This window comes from Mauremys mutica, chromosome 1 (genome assembly GCF_020497125.1).
Source record: "Mauremys mutica isolate MM-2020 ecotype Southern chromosome 1, ASM2049712v1, whole genome shotgun sequence".
Classification (NCBI taxonomy): Eukaryota; Metazoa; Chordata; order Testudines; family Geoemydidae; genus Mauremys; species Mauremys mutica.
Genome location: NC_059072.1, coordinates 353,220,166 through 353,235,757, shown reverse-complemented (window position 1 = coordinate 353,235,757; position 15,592 = coordinate 353,220,166). Strand labels below are relative to the sequence as shown.

At 54.0% G+C, this 15,592-nt stretch overlaps 1 protein-coding gene across 6 annotated transcripts in view; it reads right to left on the bottom strand.

The window, feature by feature from the left end:
- Positions 1-1,350: 1,350 nt before the first annotated feature.
- Positions 1,351-15,592, bottom strand: part of PLEKHB1 (pleckstrin homology domain containing B1) — a 38,773-nt gene continuing 24,531 nt past the window's right edge. For 5 of the 6 annotated variants that reach the window (XM_045022026.1, XM_045022033.1, XM_045022007.1 and 2 more), the window contains 2 exons: positions 7,948-8,050; positions 1,351-4,674 (listed from right to left, as the gene is read on the bottom strand). In XM_045022026.1, the coding sequence (XP_044877961.1) occupies positions 4,355-4,674; positions 7,948-8,050 (423 nt within the window). In that variant the 3' untranslated portion in view covers positions 1,351-4,354. The remainder of the gene's footprint in view (positions 4,675-7,947; positions 8,051-15,592) is intronic. The other variant, XM_045022044.1, reaches the window with a different exon arrangement.

The following is a 15,592-nucleotide window of genomic DNA, read 5'->3' as shown; positions in this document are numbered from 1 at the left end:
AGAAAGCAAAACCCCCTCTTCTGTTCTCAGTCAGTCCCTGTGCCTGTTGTTAGGGTTCCTCCCTATTCCTACCACACCGCCAGTATTCACAGAAGCAAATACACTTAAAAGGGTCACTGTCAACTCCTTTTAGGGCCAAGCCATGCCCCTGGGCTGAGTAGGCAGCCCTAGCAGCCCACCCAAGCAGCGATGCTTTGGGGCAATATCCCTGCGCAGGGTAGATGTTGGCAGGATCGTACTTTGCTCTTTCCACCCAGTGATTGCAGGTGCTGCATGTGCTACCACACCCACAACCCACCTGGCCACACCCTCTTGAGGCCATGGAGCAATACCGCGAGCACTAGCCATTCCCCACCCTCCTGGACGCAAGGGGTGCCACTGGCCACATACCGCTGGCATCCTGCAATGCGGGAGAGTGGAAAATCAGTGCCCTCTTAGCCCCCCATTGCTCAGGTCAAGCTAGAATTTAAGCCTTCAATTGGATCTGAAAGGGCTTGTTACAAAACTGAACGAGCAGGAACGTTTTCAGAGGGTTTTTTTATATGTGACGGAATTGTTTTCTCCTCTTTATGGAAACCGTCCCCTGCAGCATTTGCACCCCAGCATCGCAGCTTTGTGCTAGTGCAAGACAACCAGAAAGGGAAAGTGACCAGAAACAGGAAGTGACACTGACCAGACCAGCTTCACCCTCCCACCTCGCGTGGCATCTCAGAGCCCGGGATCCAGCCCGAGCCTGAAAGTCTACACGGCAATTTTACACCTCCACAAGCCTGAGTCAGCTGATGGAGGCCAGCTGTGTCCGTGCCATAGCTTATCACACTGTAGATGTATCCGGGTTAACAGCTTTGCTGGTGAGAGCAGGATTGAGTCTTAACATTCTTGCAGTTTAAAGCAACAACGAGTCCTGTGGCACTTTATAGACCGGGGTAGGCAACCTATGGCACAAATGCCGAAGGCGGCACGTGAGCTGATTTTGCGTGGCACTCACACTGCCCGGGTCCTGGCCACCAGTCGGGGGGGGCTCTGCATTTTAATTTTAAAAGAAGCTTCTTCAACATTTTAAAAACCTTATTTACTTTACATACAACAATAGTTTAGTTATATATTATAGACTTATAGAAAGAGACCTTCTAAAAATGTTAAAATGTATGACTGGCACGCGGAACCTTAAATTAGAGTGAATAAATGAAGACTCGACACAGCACTTCTGAAAGGTTGCCGACCCCTGTTATAGGCTAACAGACGTATTGGAGCATGAGCTTTCATGGGTGAATACCCACTTCGTCAGACGCATGAGGGTCATGACGTGTGTCTGATGAAGTGGGTATTCATCCACGAAAGCTTATGCTCCAATACTTCTGTTAGTCCACAAGGTGCCACAGGACTCTGTCGCTTTTTACAGATCCAGACTAACACGGCTACCCCCGATACTTGCCGTGTAAATAATCTTAAACCAGTGGCTTTCAATCTTTCCAGACTTCTGTACCCCTTTCAGGAGCCTGATTTGTCTTGCGTACTCCAAATTTCACCTTGCTTAAAAATTACTTGCTTACAAAATCAGACATAAAAATACATGAGTGTCACAGCCACACTGTTACTGAACAACTGCTGACTTTCGCATTTTGTTTGTACTGACTTCGCTAGTGCTTTCTATGTAGCCTGTTGTAAAATTAGGCAAGCATCTAGATGAGTTGATGTACCCTGGAAGATCTCTGCATACCCCTAGGGGTACATGTACCCCTGGCTGCCACTGATCTAAGCTATTAGTAACAGACACAAGGTCTGTCTTTAAGTACGTGTTTTATGTTTTCTGGGTCCCTTTAACAGCACAGTAAATATCTCGCAGTCTCTGAAATGGACACAGAGTGGCTAAGGCTGTCTTGCTCACCCCCCTAACCCTGGCTACGGCTGCACTCTTACCTAATGCACATAAGGAGATCATTACTGACTTGTCAACAATTCTGTCAATCATCCTCAGGGAAAAGCCCACCCAGCAGCTGAACGCTAAGGGTGCTGAGCTTCTGGCCGGCACCTTTCACGAGATAAGGTCATGTTATGCTCTAGCTTTCAGTAGGGTAAACCCAGATCAGTCCTTTGAAGTCAATGGAGCTGCTGCTTTCTGACAATGGAGTAAACCAGGTCAGAATCTGGCCCGTGGTCTGTCTCCACTATTATCTCTGATATCATTAGAGGGGCTCTTTAAAATAGAATCCCACGGGGGGTTTAGCCCCACACTCATAACACATCTCCCCCTCTGGGAGCAATGCCACACAGGCCAGATGCCACAGCACTGCTGAAGCCACTGACCACACAGTGGCGAGATGCGTTTACAGGAGTCAGTGTTTACTAGAGGGTCATGCTTCATTTTGCAGTGCTTCAGATGTACAGCGGCATCACAGAATGCTTCCCGGAGCCCACCCCGCGTGATGCTGGACGCCAGCATAAGTGAACGACGGGGTTACAGCACAGTACCAGACAGTGCCCTGGAAACGGCTAGAGTTAATGCCTGCTACTGGATTGCACTGGGTTCCTAGAAACCCTGTGGGGTGTAAAAACTGCCTCTTGCCGCCCACAGATCTAGTAGGAGAGATGGGAAGCTACAGCCAGTTTTCCCTCAGCAATTTGCGTGGTGTATGCCTGCCTCTTGAAACACAGGTGGGCACAGAATGGGCCTTTCACCCTTGTGCTTACCCACTCCTGCCAGTGGATGCAGAATGGGCATATTGCCCTCCACCCTTGCATGCACCAAGTTCTGCCACTGGGCACAGATTGGGCATACTGCCCTCCACCCTTGCGTGTACCCCCTCCCAAGGGTGGGCAGAGAATGGGCATCCCGCCATCCACCCTGGCACATCCACCACCACACATGGCATAAAATAGGCATAATTTCTGTCTACCATTCATCCCAGCCTGGGCCACTATGCTCTGCCGACGCTGCTTTCCCTCTTTGTGCACGGGGACAAAGCAGGGGCTGTGCTCCGATCAGGGGGTCAGTCTGGGGGCTCACGCAGCGAAGTGTGGAACTGGCTGTATAGTCAGGCACTACCAGTGCAGGCTGTAGTGAAAAGCAGAAACTGTCTGGAAGTGGCCGGAACTGGGCTAACGGGAGGGGCACGGCTTGCGCCTGCAAAGTCTTACTCACCCACCGTCCTGCCGCCTCCAAGGGGGAAGAAGGGTTGAGCAGCACGGGGCCCTGGAACGGCCTGAGCATTGACCATGAGCCTGTAAAAGGGCTGCACGTCACGCTCCTCCCGAATCCCCCTGCTGGCAGTGACCTGCGTGGCTATGGTCCCCTTCGTGGCCTGGCACGTTGGAGGTCCACCGCAGTCTTTGCCACAAAGACCTCCCTTGGCCTGCCTCCGGGGGGTGGCACTCTCAGGCCGGCAGCTCAGAGAGCAAGAGCTGGGGCTGAGGGAGAGGCCCTGGGGGGCAGCAGGGGCTGGGCGCTAACCACCAGCCCAGCCCCAGCACAAAGCGCCGTGGGGGAAGGACAGAGGGCGTCACACACTTAGCGAGGGAGTCAGAGCTTTTTAACATGTGAGTGGAGTGGAACAGACGCTGGGTAAGTGTCCACATGCGCTGGTGACACACGGAAGGATTCGCGTGGCTCACGCCAAGTACGTTTTACAGGTGACATGAACTACGCTGTGGACTTTGCCTATTGCACTTCACGGTGCACTGGACCATATAGAATCACGTCTAAACTAAAATACCCTGCCCCCCCCCACCCGGTGGGATGACATATGTGTTTCCTTTACACAGCTAGTCAGTCACATGTTCTATGTGTTACACACCTGAGGGGGGCTGCTACATAGGAAAGGGGCTGTTTCCTTTTACTTCCTATTTAAGTCCAAGTAGGATCTCTTTTAAATGCAATGTATAAAACACCTGCAATTTACACAGCACTGGCCTGTACGCTACAGGGATCTGAAACCCAGGGGCCAATGGAGACAAGATTCTCAGCTGGAGTAAGCTGGCATCACCCCACTGACGTCACTGGAGTTAAATCACCCTACACCAGCTGAGGATCTGGCTCCGTGCTCACCTCCTCTGTCCCTCTCTTCAGAGAAGGAGGGCCAGGAGCAGAAGCTGTCAGTTCAGAGCAGAAGGAGACGCTGAGAAGTACCGGAGGTCTCTGTTCATCCTCCAGAACAGCAGCACTCTCTGCTTGGCCCTGGTCGAGGTCTGGGTGGGCAGCGCCATGCCTAGGTCAGGGTGGGCGTCTGGATTGTGTTGAGTGATGAGAAAATTAAAAGACTGCTGGGTTAGGAGGCAAAGGAAAATTTATGCCACCAATGCGCCTAGTCAGGCACGCCAAGCAAAGTGCAGACTCATTGGGGATGGGAGGGGAACCTTACAACGATCTACGTTCTAGGGCATCGCCCCGCAGGCCGCCTGGAGGGAACCCAAACTTCTCGGTCAAGCGCTTGGTCCAGAGGCGTCCCGCGGGCGAGCGAGTTCTTAGAACCAGCACGGCATCCACATGAAGGATCCCAGGGCGGCCCCGGTGGCGGCGCCGGCCAGCAGGCCCAAAGCCATATGGTCTCCCGACACGCGGTAGGGGTCCTCGCGGACAATCACGTGAGTCACTCCAGGCGCTGAGGGGCAAAGACAAAAGGAGATGCAGGGTGAACGTGGAGGAGGGCGCCCAGGGACGCCGTTGTTCCCGCAGCCCTGTGGGAGAGGAGTAAAGCTACAGCCGTGCAGAGTCTACACAGCGACTCCACCAGGACCTGGGGAGTGCTGCCTCTCGCTGTCACCGAGACACAAATGCTGCTCAGGCTCCTGTTCAACACCAGGGTGCGGTGTGATCTGAGCTGCAGGGGGACAGCGGGAGGGCTGGGTTCTGCTTTGGAGCATTTGATGAGAGCCTGGGCAGGGTTCATGATGCATTGCTTGCTTGGCTAGTTAAACTGTGGGGGAGTGTCCTTATTGCTTGAGCTGACAGAATCTCCTGGGGCAGTGAGCAATATAGGGCTTATGACACACAGTGCAGTATTTGTTTCCACCCAGCAGGGTGCGGTGGCGCACACACAAGTCATGGTGACTGTGAGCCTTTAACAAACCAAAAGAAACACCTCCCTTCCACTTCTGAATAAGCCAATCAAGTGAACCAATTGCGCTAATGCTCAGGAAAGCACAAACACACTTTCTGCAGGAAAAAGATGCCCTGGAGACGTGAGCAAGGAGCTCTCAGCTCTGAGTTCCCGCGGGGCCTTGTGTACAGACGAGCTGCCTCATGCACCTCCCCAGGGCTGGGTGTGCTGCTTGGGTACTGCCCGGTGGGAGGCTGGAATCTCCCAGGGGCCAGATTCCCTAACGATGGGCGGCTTAACAGCTTTAATTCCTGGTGTATATTCCCACTGCAGGGCCTGCATCCTTCCCTCCCGCCGGGACAGGGCCAAGGACGGCTGCCTGAGCCCCGTGCAGATCCACCCCTGCCGGAGGTCCCAGGCCACTCAGGGCTCGCCCCCTGCCCTGCTGTGGTGAGCCAGGGGCCCGTCTGCAGCCCGTCTGTGACACGACAGCTGGGCTCCGAAGCCGTGGGCGCAGCCAGGGCAGTTCCAGGTTGGTGCCACCAGATGTCACCCTATCATTAGGGATGTGGCTAGACGGGACGGGGAGCAGCTGGGCATCCAGGGATTTGGTTCCTGTAAATGTCTGACAAGCTCAGGCTCGGATGGGAAGCCGCCTCTCCCTCTGCTCGCAGACGAGCACACTGGCTCCAGGACAGCGGGTCCTGGGACCCCTCGGCCTGGAGGAGAGAAGGCAGCAGCTGCCCACTGCTTGGCAGAGGGTTAATTCTGAAACAACGTCCCATGGAACATCGCTGCTTCTCTTCCTTAGCTCAGTAACCTCCCCCAGCCCGATCCCCCGTCCCAGCCTGATCCCCCGTTCCAGCCCCACCTCGATCACCCATCCCAGTCCCAGCAACCCCCCCCAGCGCAATCCCCCATCCCAGCCCCAGCTCGATCGCCCATCCCAGTCCCAGCAACCCCCACAGCGCGATCCCCTGTCCCAGCCCCAGCTCGATCGCCCATCCCAGTCCCAGCAACCCCCCCAGCGCAATCCCCTGTCCCAGCCCCAGCTCGATCGCCCATCCCAGTCCCAGCAACCCCCCAGTGTGATCCCCTGTCCCAGCCCCAGCTCAATCGTCCATCCCAGTCCCAGCAACCCCCCCAGCATGATCCCGTCCCAGCCCCAGCTCGATCGCCCATCCCAGCCCCAGCAACCCCCCCAGCCCGATCCCCCATCCCAGCCCCAGTCACATCCCTCAGCCTGATCCCCAACCTTAGCCCCAGTAACACCCCCCAGCTGGCCCCAAATCCAGCATCTGTGACTCCTCAGTGAGCCTTCACTGCCAGCACCAGGAACCCCCCATCCAGCTCCCCCTCCCAGCACCAGGACCCACCAGCTAACCCCCTCTGCCAGCACCAGGAACCCCCCTCAGCCAGCACCAGGAACCCCAGCTAACCCCCTCTGCCAGCACAAGGAACCCCCCAGCTAACCCCCCTCAGCCAGCACCAGGAACCCCCCTCAGCCAGCACCAGGAACCCCCCAGCTAACCCCCATCTCGGCACCAGGAACCCCCCAGCTAACCCCCATCTCGGCACCAGGAACCCCCCAGCTAACCCCCCTCAGCCAGCACCAGTAACCCCTCAGCCAGCCTTTCTGCCGCAACCAGCCCCACCCCCCAGACTCCCAATGCAAATCCCCCATCCAGCACCAGTAAGTCTCAGGCAGCCCCCCACTTCCAGTGCCAGTAAAACCCCCAGCATCACCCTCCACCCCAGACCACCCACCCACGGCCAGCACACCTCAGCCAGCCCCCCTCCCAGGACCAAGCAGCCTCAGTTTTCAGCCCCTGCCCCAGCACTGGTCCCCAGGCCAGTCCCAGCCACCCTCCCCAGCCCACATCCAGCTCTCCCCATCATCTAGTCCGACCTCCTGCACAACGCAGGCCACAGACTCTCACCCACCCACTCCTGTAACAACTCCTCTCCCTTCCTACGAGATGGTCACTACTGGGACAGGGTGAGGCAGCAGCTGTTACCCATTAGGAGACAGACAGAGAATGTCAGTCTCTAGGCCTGTCTGTCTAGGTTCATAGGGCCACATTTCAAAGGTAGTTAGCTGCCTAAAGATGCAGAGAGGAGCCTAGCAGGATGTTCAATGGGCCTCAGGCACCTACCTGCGTCTCTAGGGGCCTAAATCCCTTAAAAAATCTGGCCCCATAGATTTTAAGGCCAGAAGGGACTGTAATGAGGTTCTGATGCCAGCACCCATCACCATGGTATCTCAGCACCTTTCAAAAGCAGGGAGTGTCCCTCCAGCACCTTTTGCAAGCAGTAAAGTCAATGCATTTATGTTACATTAAATACGTGAAGGGACTATAATGTTTTGCATACAACTCCAGGAATGGCCTGAAGTCTGCAGCAGCGCTGCTGTGCAATGCAGTTTGGACCAGTGCTAGAATACCGTAGGAATTTAGTTTTTAAATTAAAAAAAAAATTCTTTATAAACTGCCCCATTTTAGCTCTAGGAGATGTTGCTAAGTAACTAATGAGCTGTGACCTTTTGTCCTTTCCTGGTGAAGCTGGGCCCAGGATTGAATTCTACCTAGAGTTACAAAAACTCAAGAAACGTATTTCCGGAAGGAATCAGGCGCCCTCTTCTGCTTCATTGACAGAAATAAGCAAAACCCTCAGTAAATTTAGTAAGAACGATACCGTGGCTTGACTGGCTGGGGTGTAAATGAGCCTTGCCCTCTAGTGGTTGGAATCTGAACACTGCCAAGTAACTAACACGGGTGTCTAAATCTGCTCCGTTTCCTGCACGCTGGGTGCAGCCCCCTGGATCCTGGCCGGCTGCTAAACCCCCGCCTCATTGGGGGCCCCTCAACGGTCAGTGTGGGCTGGGGGGAGGCCATGATGGGGAAACACATACCTCCGTACTGGGTGCCGTAGTATCCCGAGCTGACGTACATGGTCTGGTGGGAATCCAAGGGCACTGTCTGGTAATAGTCGTCATATGGGTCGTACATATGGACCTACACGAGGAGGGTGACACAGATGTTAGGCCCAACAGTGATGCCTTGCCACCTGCTCCCAAATCTGCCAAGCTCACTGCCCACATCAGGGTTCCTTTGATCTCTCCGTTCCCCCACAAGCTCCCTTCCATCCCACCTCCTCCCTCATGCCAGGGGCTGTGACGCCCCATTCTTCTCTCCACCAGGGTCCCCCATTTCCCGCCCAGTGCCTGGGACCCTGATTCCCCCTTCCCCCCACCATTCTGATTTCTTTTCTTTCTGTCTGGCAGATAAGTCATTCAGGGTGCCAACATTTTTACCCTATTGGGATGATGAGCGGAGCTGAGCTGAGGGGTGGGCTGGTGTCTTGTTATGCTGGAAGATGTTGACACTGCCATCAACTGGTTCTTTGCTTTCTAGACAATTACAGACCTGGCTGAAGCTGCTAGCTCTGCTAACTAGATGCCAGGGACTCTCTGTGTCCCCCATTTCTTTCATCCATTTTTTTCCATTTTGCCTCAAACTCAACAGGGTTCTGCTCTCTGAGGCCTAGCACGTTCCCTGAAATTTTACAACTGATTGGCTTTGGCATTCAAAAGTTATTGTGTTACGTCCAAACAGAGGCTGGATGTAGGATCACGCTTCACTTGGCCAATTATGGGAAGGCCCCAGCTGAGATGAAGGCCCCATTATGCCAGGCACTGAGAGTACACGTTGTCATAAACAGATAGTTAAGGGTTACGGGCTGTTTTACCTGTAAAGGGTTAACATGCAGTACCTGATGACCACCTGACCGAAGGACCAATCAGAGATAAGATTTTTTCAAATCTCTGTGGAGGGAAGCTTTTGTCTGTGTTTTCTTTGTTTGTCTCAGGAACTCTTTTGAATCTAAAAGAGACCAGTCATGTCTCCAAGTTCTCCTGGAGTAGTTTCTACTAATTAATAGTGAGTATTAATTAGAAAGGCGAATTAGTCTTATGATTTGATTTCTATATTTGCAATTGTGTGTTTGCTAAAGGAAATGCTTTATTCCTGTTTGCTGTTATTGCTTTTACTGAGAAAGGGGGGAGGGGGGAATTATCTCCAGAGATTGATAAGGTTATCCCCTATGAGTGTCCAGCTTGGGCTCATAGAGATTCTGTATTTTCTTTTTGTTCTCTTAATAAACTCTTTTTAAGTTCAGGACTTGGTTAAGTTCCTTACCTGTGGATTCAGGGGAAGGAAGCTAGGCGCCACTCTGTGGAGACAAGGGTTGTCTCCAAGCAGAGAAAGCAGGGAAGGGAGAGGGAAGTGAAAGGAATCTTTCTCCCCCTGTGATTTGATCTGTGCTTCCCCAGGAAAGTCTCTGGAAGGAGGAGGGGGGGAACAGAGGGGTGTCTCGATTCACCGAAATAATCGAGTGGTGGCAGCGAGAAGGAAACCTACCCTAAAGGAATACCTGCGGGTCCCCATCTTTGAACTCAAAAGCTCAAAGTGGGGGTGAGACCCTAGGACATGGTGGCATGCGGGTCCTCACCTTGAAACCCCCCAGTTTCAAGTGAGGGTAGACCCATGACACACGTAGTAAGAGACAGTCCTTGCCACAAAAAGCTTAGTCTAAATAGACAAAGGTCAGGAGGGGAAACTGAGGCACAGGGACAAGAACGGACTTGCCCAAGGTCACTGAGCAGGCTACTGCCAGAGCTGGGCCTAGAACCCAGCTCTCTGGGGAACACACTGGCACTACTGGTAAGAAAGAATTCAGGGTGCAACACAACCCCAGTTCAGGTGGGTGAGTCTCTCTCTCTCTCTCTGTCACACGCACACCCCCTTCGTGTTTCAAAAGCACACAGCAGCCAATCATCAGCCTCAGCTGCAGCGTGCGCTTAACAAAATGTCCCCCAGCAACCAGACGTGCAGCAAGAGCGAGCGAACGCTGCTGCCGCAGCCTGGATTTCCTGCTGGTGTTTCTGTGCACCGCCCCTCCGCAGAGCCCATCTCCCCCAATCTGTCCTGGGCATTTGATTTGATTTGTATTGAATTGCTCATTTCTGCGGCTGAAGCCTCGGGAGAGGAATTAATGCAGATTAGCAGCTCTCTGCTCCGTGCCTCCTATTAAAATGTATTCATTTGTACCTTGGAAGTCTGCTCAGGGAGGCTGTTAACGATTTGAGAGCTTAAACTGTTTTTAAATGGATTCCGTTCTCCTTCAGACTGATTTACAGACATCCCGCAGCAGGGCCCAGAGATCTGAGGGAGTGTCTGTGCTGCAAGCCAGAGGCGCGATGTACCCAGGCTGCCAGGAGTAGCCTGTGCAGCTGCCCCGGCTGCCAAGGCTTCCCTGCTATTGTTACTCGAGCTAGCTTTGATCTGACTTGATTAAAACGAGCTCAGTTTTCTCTACACACGCTGCAGTGCAGCTACACCCCCAGGCTGGAACCAATGGTGAAATTCCTCATTCACATGGGCAGGATCAGGCCCCAAAACTGTCAGTGGGCGAAGAGGCCACACTAGGAACACCGTAGTCTGAAGGGGCGCACCCCCCACTAACAAATCACACGTGCCAGGAACGGTCGTGCCCTATGTTACTGATACAACAACAAGCCGCAGCAAAGCATATAGCACTAGCTACTGGTGGAGTCCAGCGGACCGAGGATGGGACTGGGAGGCAGGAGCCCTGGGTTTCATTCCGGCCTAACCAGCTGCTGTGTATGGAGGGCCAGTGGGGGAGGAAACCTGCTGCTTGAGCTGGGCCCGTGTTTGGCCTAAAGGAAAGACAGAAGCTGGACGTGAGCGAGGTGGCAGCGAAGGGTTAAGAGAGCTATAAAGTCACAGCTTGAGGCTCCGGTCTCCATTCCCAATGTGCCAGGGCACCTGGCTACAACCTGGCGCTCTCCAGGGATGATTAAAGCACAACCCGACAGATGAACTCCCACCTGTGTCCTTGGACTGTCCAAAAATCAGGGATGCTGGTAAGGTCCCGGTTGGAACCAGTGCCCTGGCCCAGTTGGACGCATGGCTTAGCCAGGCCTCTAATGGATTAGATCTGGCCATCAGCACAGAGAACCGCTCACCCCAAGGGCTCAGAGCCTGAACGTGACCAGCAGTTTGTGCCGATTTCTCTCACATGCGGCTCCACCGGATGGGTTCAGAGACTCAGCCACTCTGACAAACCGATCCTGGCTTCAATCGCCTGCTCTGCCACAGAATCCCTCTGTGACCTTGGGCAGGTCACTTAGCCTAACCGACGCCTCAATGCCCCAGCTGTAAAATGGGGGAGATAATCCTTCCTCCACCTGTACCTGGCTGGGCTGTGTAGACAGTAAGCTCTTCAGGGCAGCAGCTGCTCCTTATTCTGAGGTTGTACAGTGTCTGGCACAACGGGGCCTCTAGGTGCTACTGTAATACCTATAATAAATAGTTCTGCATTCCCTGGGGCAACTGGGGCCAGGGGGACTGTAGCAATAAAGCAAGAAGGGGTGAATTTTAAGTCTCTCACTCAGGCCTCCCCTCCTTCCCCCCCATAAAACGTCCTTCTCCACGATCCTGCAGCAGGCGTTTTGGGGGCACCGACATCTTTGAGAACAAGGAGGATCTGAAGAGGCAAAAGCAATGGTGCTGGAGAGGAAGGGGTTTCTGAGCCCTGAGCCAGCCTGCACAGAGCTTCACATCAATATTATCAACACAAAGAAAAGGAAGGCTGCAGCTGGTGCACGGCTGTGCTATGGGCACACACTTTTCCTTCTAACATCTGGGGAGCCAGGGGGAAGGGATTTTAGTCCCATCTCAAGGCAACATCATGAATTCAGCGTTCTCTTGCCCTAAGAAAAGGGTCGAGGCAGGATATTCCATCTGCACTGCAACTGCCTGGCATTTGCTACTTGGAATATTCAAAGCAAAGGGTCAGTCACTGCGCTTCAGCAGGGTCCCACCACCGAAAGCAGGGCAGGTGCGGCCAAGACCTCCCAAACTCATTCATAGAATCACAGAATATCAGGATTGGAAGGGACCTCAGGAGGTCATCTAGTCCCACCCTCTGCTCAAAGCAGGACCAATCCCCAACTAAATCATCCCAGCCAAGGCTTTGTCAAGCCGGGCCTTAAAAACCTCTCAGGAAGGAGATTCCACCACCTCCCTAGGTAACCCATTCCAGTGCTTCACCACCCTCCCAATGAAAAAGTTTTTCCTAATATCCAACCTGAACCTCCCCCGCTGCAACTTGAGACCATTACTCCTTGAACTCATGGAACCTCAGCTTTCAGCTTCATGCACAGGCCCCACAGGCTAGCTGTGGCGTCTGGGGCCCGGGCTAGACATGGGGCCCCTCGACTAAGTCTGGTGGCGTAAACAGGACTATACGCTTAGACCCCAATTCTGGGCTCTGCTGTAGCCCCTTAACTGAGCTGCCATTTAGGGGCCACACAGCTGGCTTAACCAGCCACTGGGGGTGGTGCTGGGTGGGGTAGGGGGGATTCCTAGGCAGCATAGAGCAGCTGGAATGCGCCTCCATCTTGGTTTACTGCAGTGGTTCTCAAACTTCTGTACTGGTGGCCCCTTTCACATACCAAGCCTCTGAGTGTGAGCTTCACTGCCCCTCCCCCCCCCCGCTTATAAATGAAAAACACTTTTAAATATATTGAACACCATTATAAATGCTGGAGGCAAAGCAGAGTTTGGGGTGGAGGCTGGCAGCTCACGACCCCCCATGTAATAACCTCGTGACCCCCTCAGGGGTCCCAACCCCCAGTTTAAGAACCCCTGGTTTACTGAGATATATAAGGGGAGGGATATGACCAAAGCATTCTCAGGTCCAGCTCTTACAGGCAGAGCAGCCCACAGTGGCCTGTTCAAAGTCATCACAAGTTCAAGTAGGCCCAGAGGCTGCTTTAATTCATGCTGAGGGCTGGGCAAGCAGCTTCCTAAGGCCAGAATTTGGGAGGCACAAAAGCTGGTTTATAGGCATTTTGGGCCCCACTCCCTGGGTTGGTCTGTCTCAGCATCAGGGTGTTAGAACTCAGCAGAGCCACAGCAAGGCTTGGAAACATGGCTCAAAGGTCCGTCCTCCCGGTGCTGTAAGACTGACGATATTTTAACGACACCAGGAAGCTTGCGCCTGGTCACGGGACCACCCAAGAGGGTAGCGGGTGTGGTGGAGACAAGGCCTAACCTGTACATCTTAAAACAGGCAAAAAAATAAGTCATGAGTCAAACAAGTTTTGGAGGCCTCAGCTGCCCCCACTTGGGAGGAGTCCGCTGCAGGGTGTCAGACACTCCACCAACTGCTCTCCTCCCAGTCCGTTCAGGCTGCAGGGGAAACCACCGTTCGGGGCCCTGAACTTGCCACCGAGCAGCAAACTGGCCTCTGAGCTTGGATAGAAATCAATGCCCAGCCACCTCCTTAGAGCTCCCCGCGAGTCACCCTCTCTCTGCTGAACTCAGAGGAGTAGAACAGTCTCTTTCTCCTCATGGATAGTGGTCCCGTTCCAGGCCAGGCCAATGGATTTCAGTACGAACAACCAACTACCAAACACGGCCACTGGGCCCTGATCGACCTTGGCCTTGAACCTCCTAGCCAGGAGGAGAATCCAGCTCTTGTTTATTAGCCTGCCTGGCTGGAGTGAACCAAGTCACTTCACTCACCCAGCAGGACACGGCCTAATTAGCTGCTCCTCAGGCTGAAGGGGCAGCTTCAAAGTGGGCCTTTGCTCTGTGCTGACGCAAAGAGGTCGGGCAGGGGAGAGAGGCCAGAGCATGGCAAGGCAATTAAAACCTCTTGCGTCCCCCTTGTCTGCACAAGCTGGGAAGGCCGGGGTCCAAGGCCCACCGACGCCAGGTACGGTTTTGACAGAAATCCAAGTGCGTGTTTGAAGCGGCGAGGGCCAGCAATGCGGAGGCAGGCTTTTGATCTTGACAAGGTCTGTGTGAAATAGAGACCCTGCCTCAACCCTCGGCCTTCTAGTCTTTGCTCCTGTGTGTGACGGGAGAGCGCACGGGGCAGCAAAGGTGTCGCACTTCAGGAGCAAAGCACACCCGTGTGACACAGCCCAGGCCAGAGAGCGGCAGGAGCAGATCGCCTTGTGTGGAGCCGGAGCCGGAGGTCATTTAATCCAAGAACAAACCCAGAGAAGAATATCTCTCTCTCTCTCTCCCCCCCCGCCCCCAGGAAGACAAAGGAAATAATTTGCTTCCCTCTCCCCAGGCAGCACCATGCCCCTGGATGCCTGACCTTGAGAGAGCAGGACGGAGCCTCAGGACAACACCCTCCTGCCCTCAAGCTCCAAGACGCTTACGCAGCATAAATCAATACACTGAGCAGCCTCACACGGCCCACGCTGGCTTTTGTGCACCAGTCACCTGTGTTTTAATCTCCTTCTCCCAGTCATCTCGCTCAATACACAATTAGATCTAGAGTGCGGGGGGGAGGAGGGGGTCAGGATGGGAACTCTGAGCAGAAGGGGGGGGCAACCCAAGATTATCTGCCTCACGTTCTCATTCACTTTGATGCACGTTCGCCTCCAGTTCAATGGATGCTCTCCTTTAATTCATCACTGTCAGCCCAGGTCTGAGACGCTCCTGCTCTCTGGGTCACAGCGTTAGATCATTTCCTAGTGGGACGAATAGAAGACCAAAGGGGAAGGATGGGCCAGTGGTTCAGGCACTTGCCTGGGAGACCAGGGCTCAATTCCCTGATCTGCCATAGGGGATCTTGGGCAAGTCGCTCTGTGCCTCAGTTCCCCATCTGTACAATGGGGATAACAGCCCTGCCCCACCTCCTGGGGTGTAGCGAGGATGCATACATGGCCTGCATCACCAGTTCAGAGCGCACGTAGCTAGGACAGGCAGAAGACTCAGACTCCTGGGTTTCCCCACCCCAGCGCGGTCACTGACTTGCTGTGTGGCCTTGAGCGGTTGCTTAACCCTCTCTGTGCCTCTTCTATAAAATGGGGGTGATGCTGACAAACCCCTGGCTGCAAGATCCTCAGCTGGGAGATGCTGCAGGCTTGTAACTTAGCGCTGCCTTCCAACAGTGCAGAAAGCTCTGCCTTCTCCTAGCCACAGAACTTGGCTGCTTCCTCCCTGTGTCCCTTTGCCTTCACTTCCACTGTGTGACTGAACATAGGGAAACTCATTATCTGCTGCAAACATAGCTTCAGGCTCCTCTCCAAAAACGCCCTGCCAGGGTCAGCCATTGATCCCCCGCATATGCCAGCTCAGCAGCAAACATGCCTTTCTTCCCAGCCCAGCTACCAGGAGACTTCTGCTTCCTTGCTGCTGGATTCCCCACATTAAAGATGCTAACAGCTCCTTCCTCATCAGTGCTGGCTCGTTTTGTTCCGGAGTGAACTGGAGACAATGGGACTAGCCTCTTCTAACAGCTCTCAAATTCGCTGTGATCCATGTGTTAACCTGCAGCCCCTGCCTCCACCAGGCAGAGATGGAGGGGACTGGAAGAGGAGGCATCACAGCCATGGGGAAACACAGCTCCACTCCCCCTCCAAAACCCCCCCCCCCTGCCTCCAACCGAGATCTAGTGGTGCAAGACGCAACAAGGACTGACCAGGTCTACAATAGTTATTATTATTA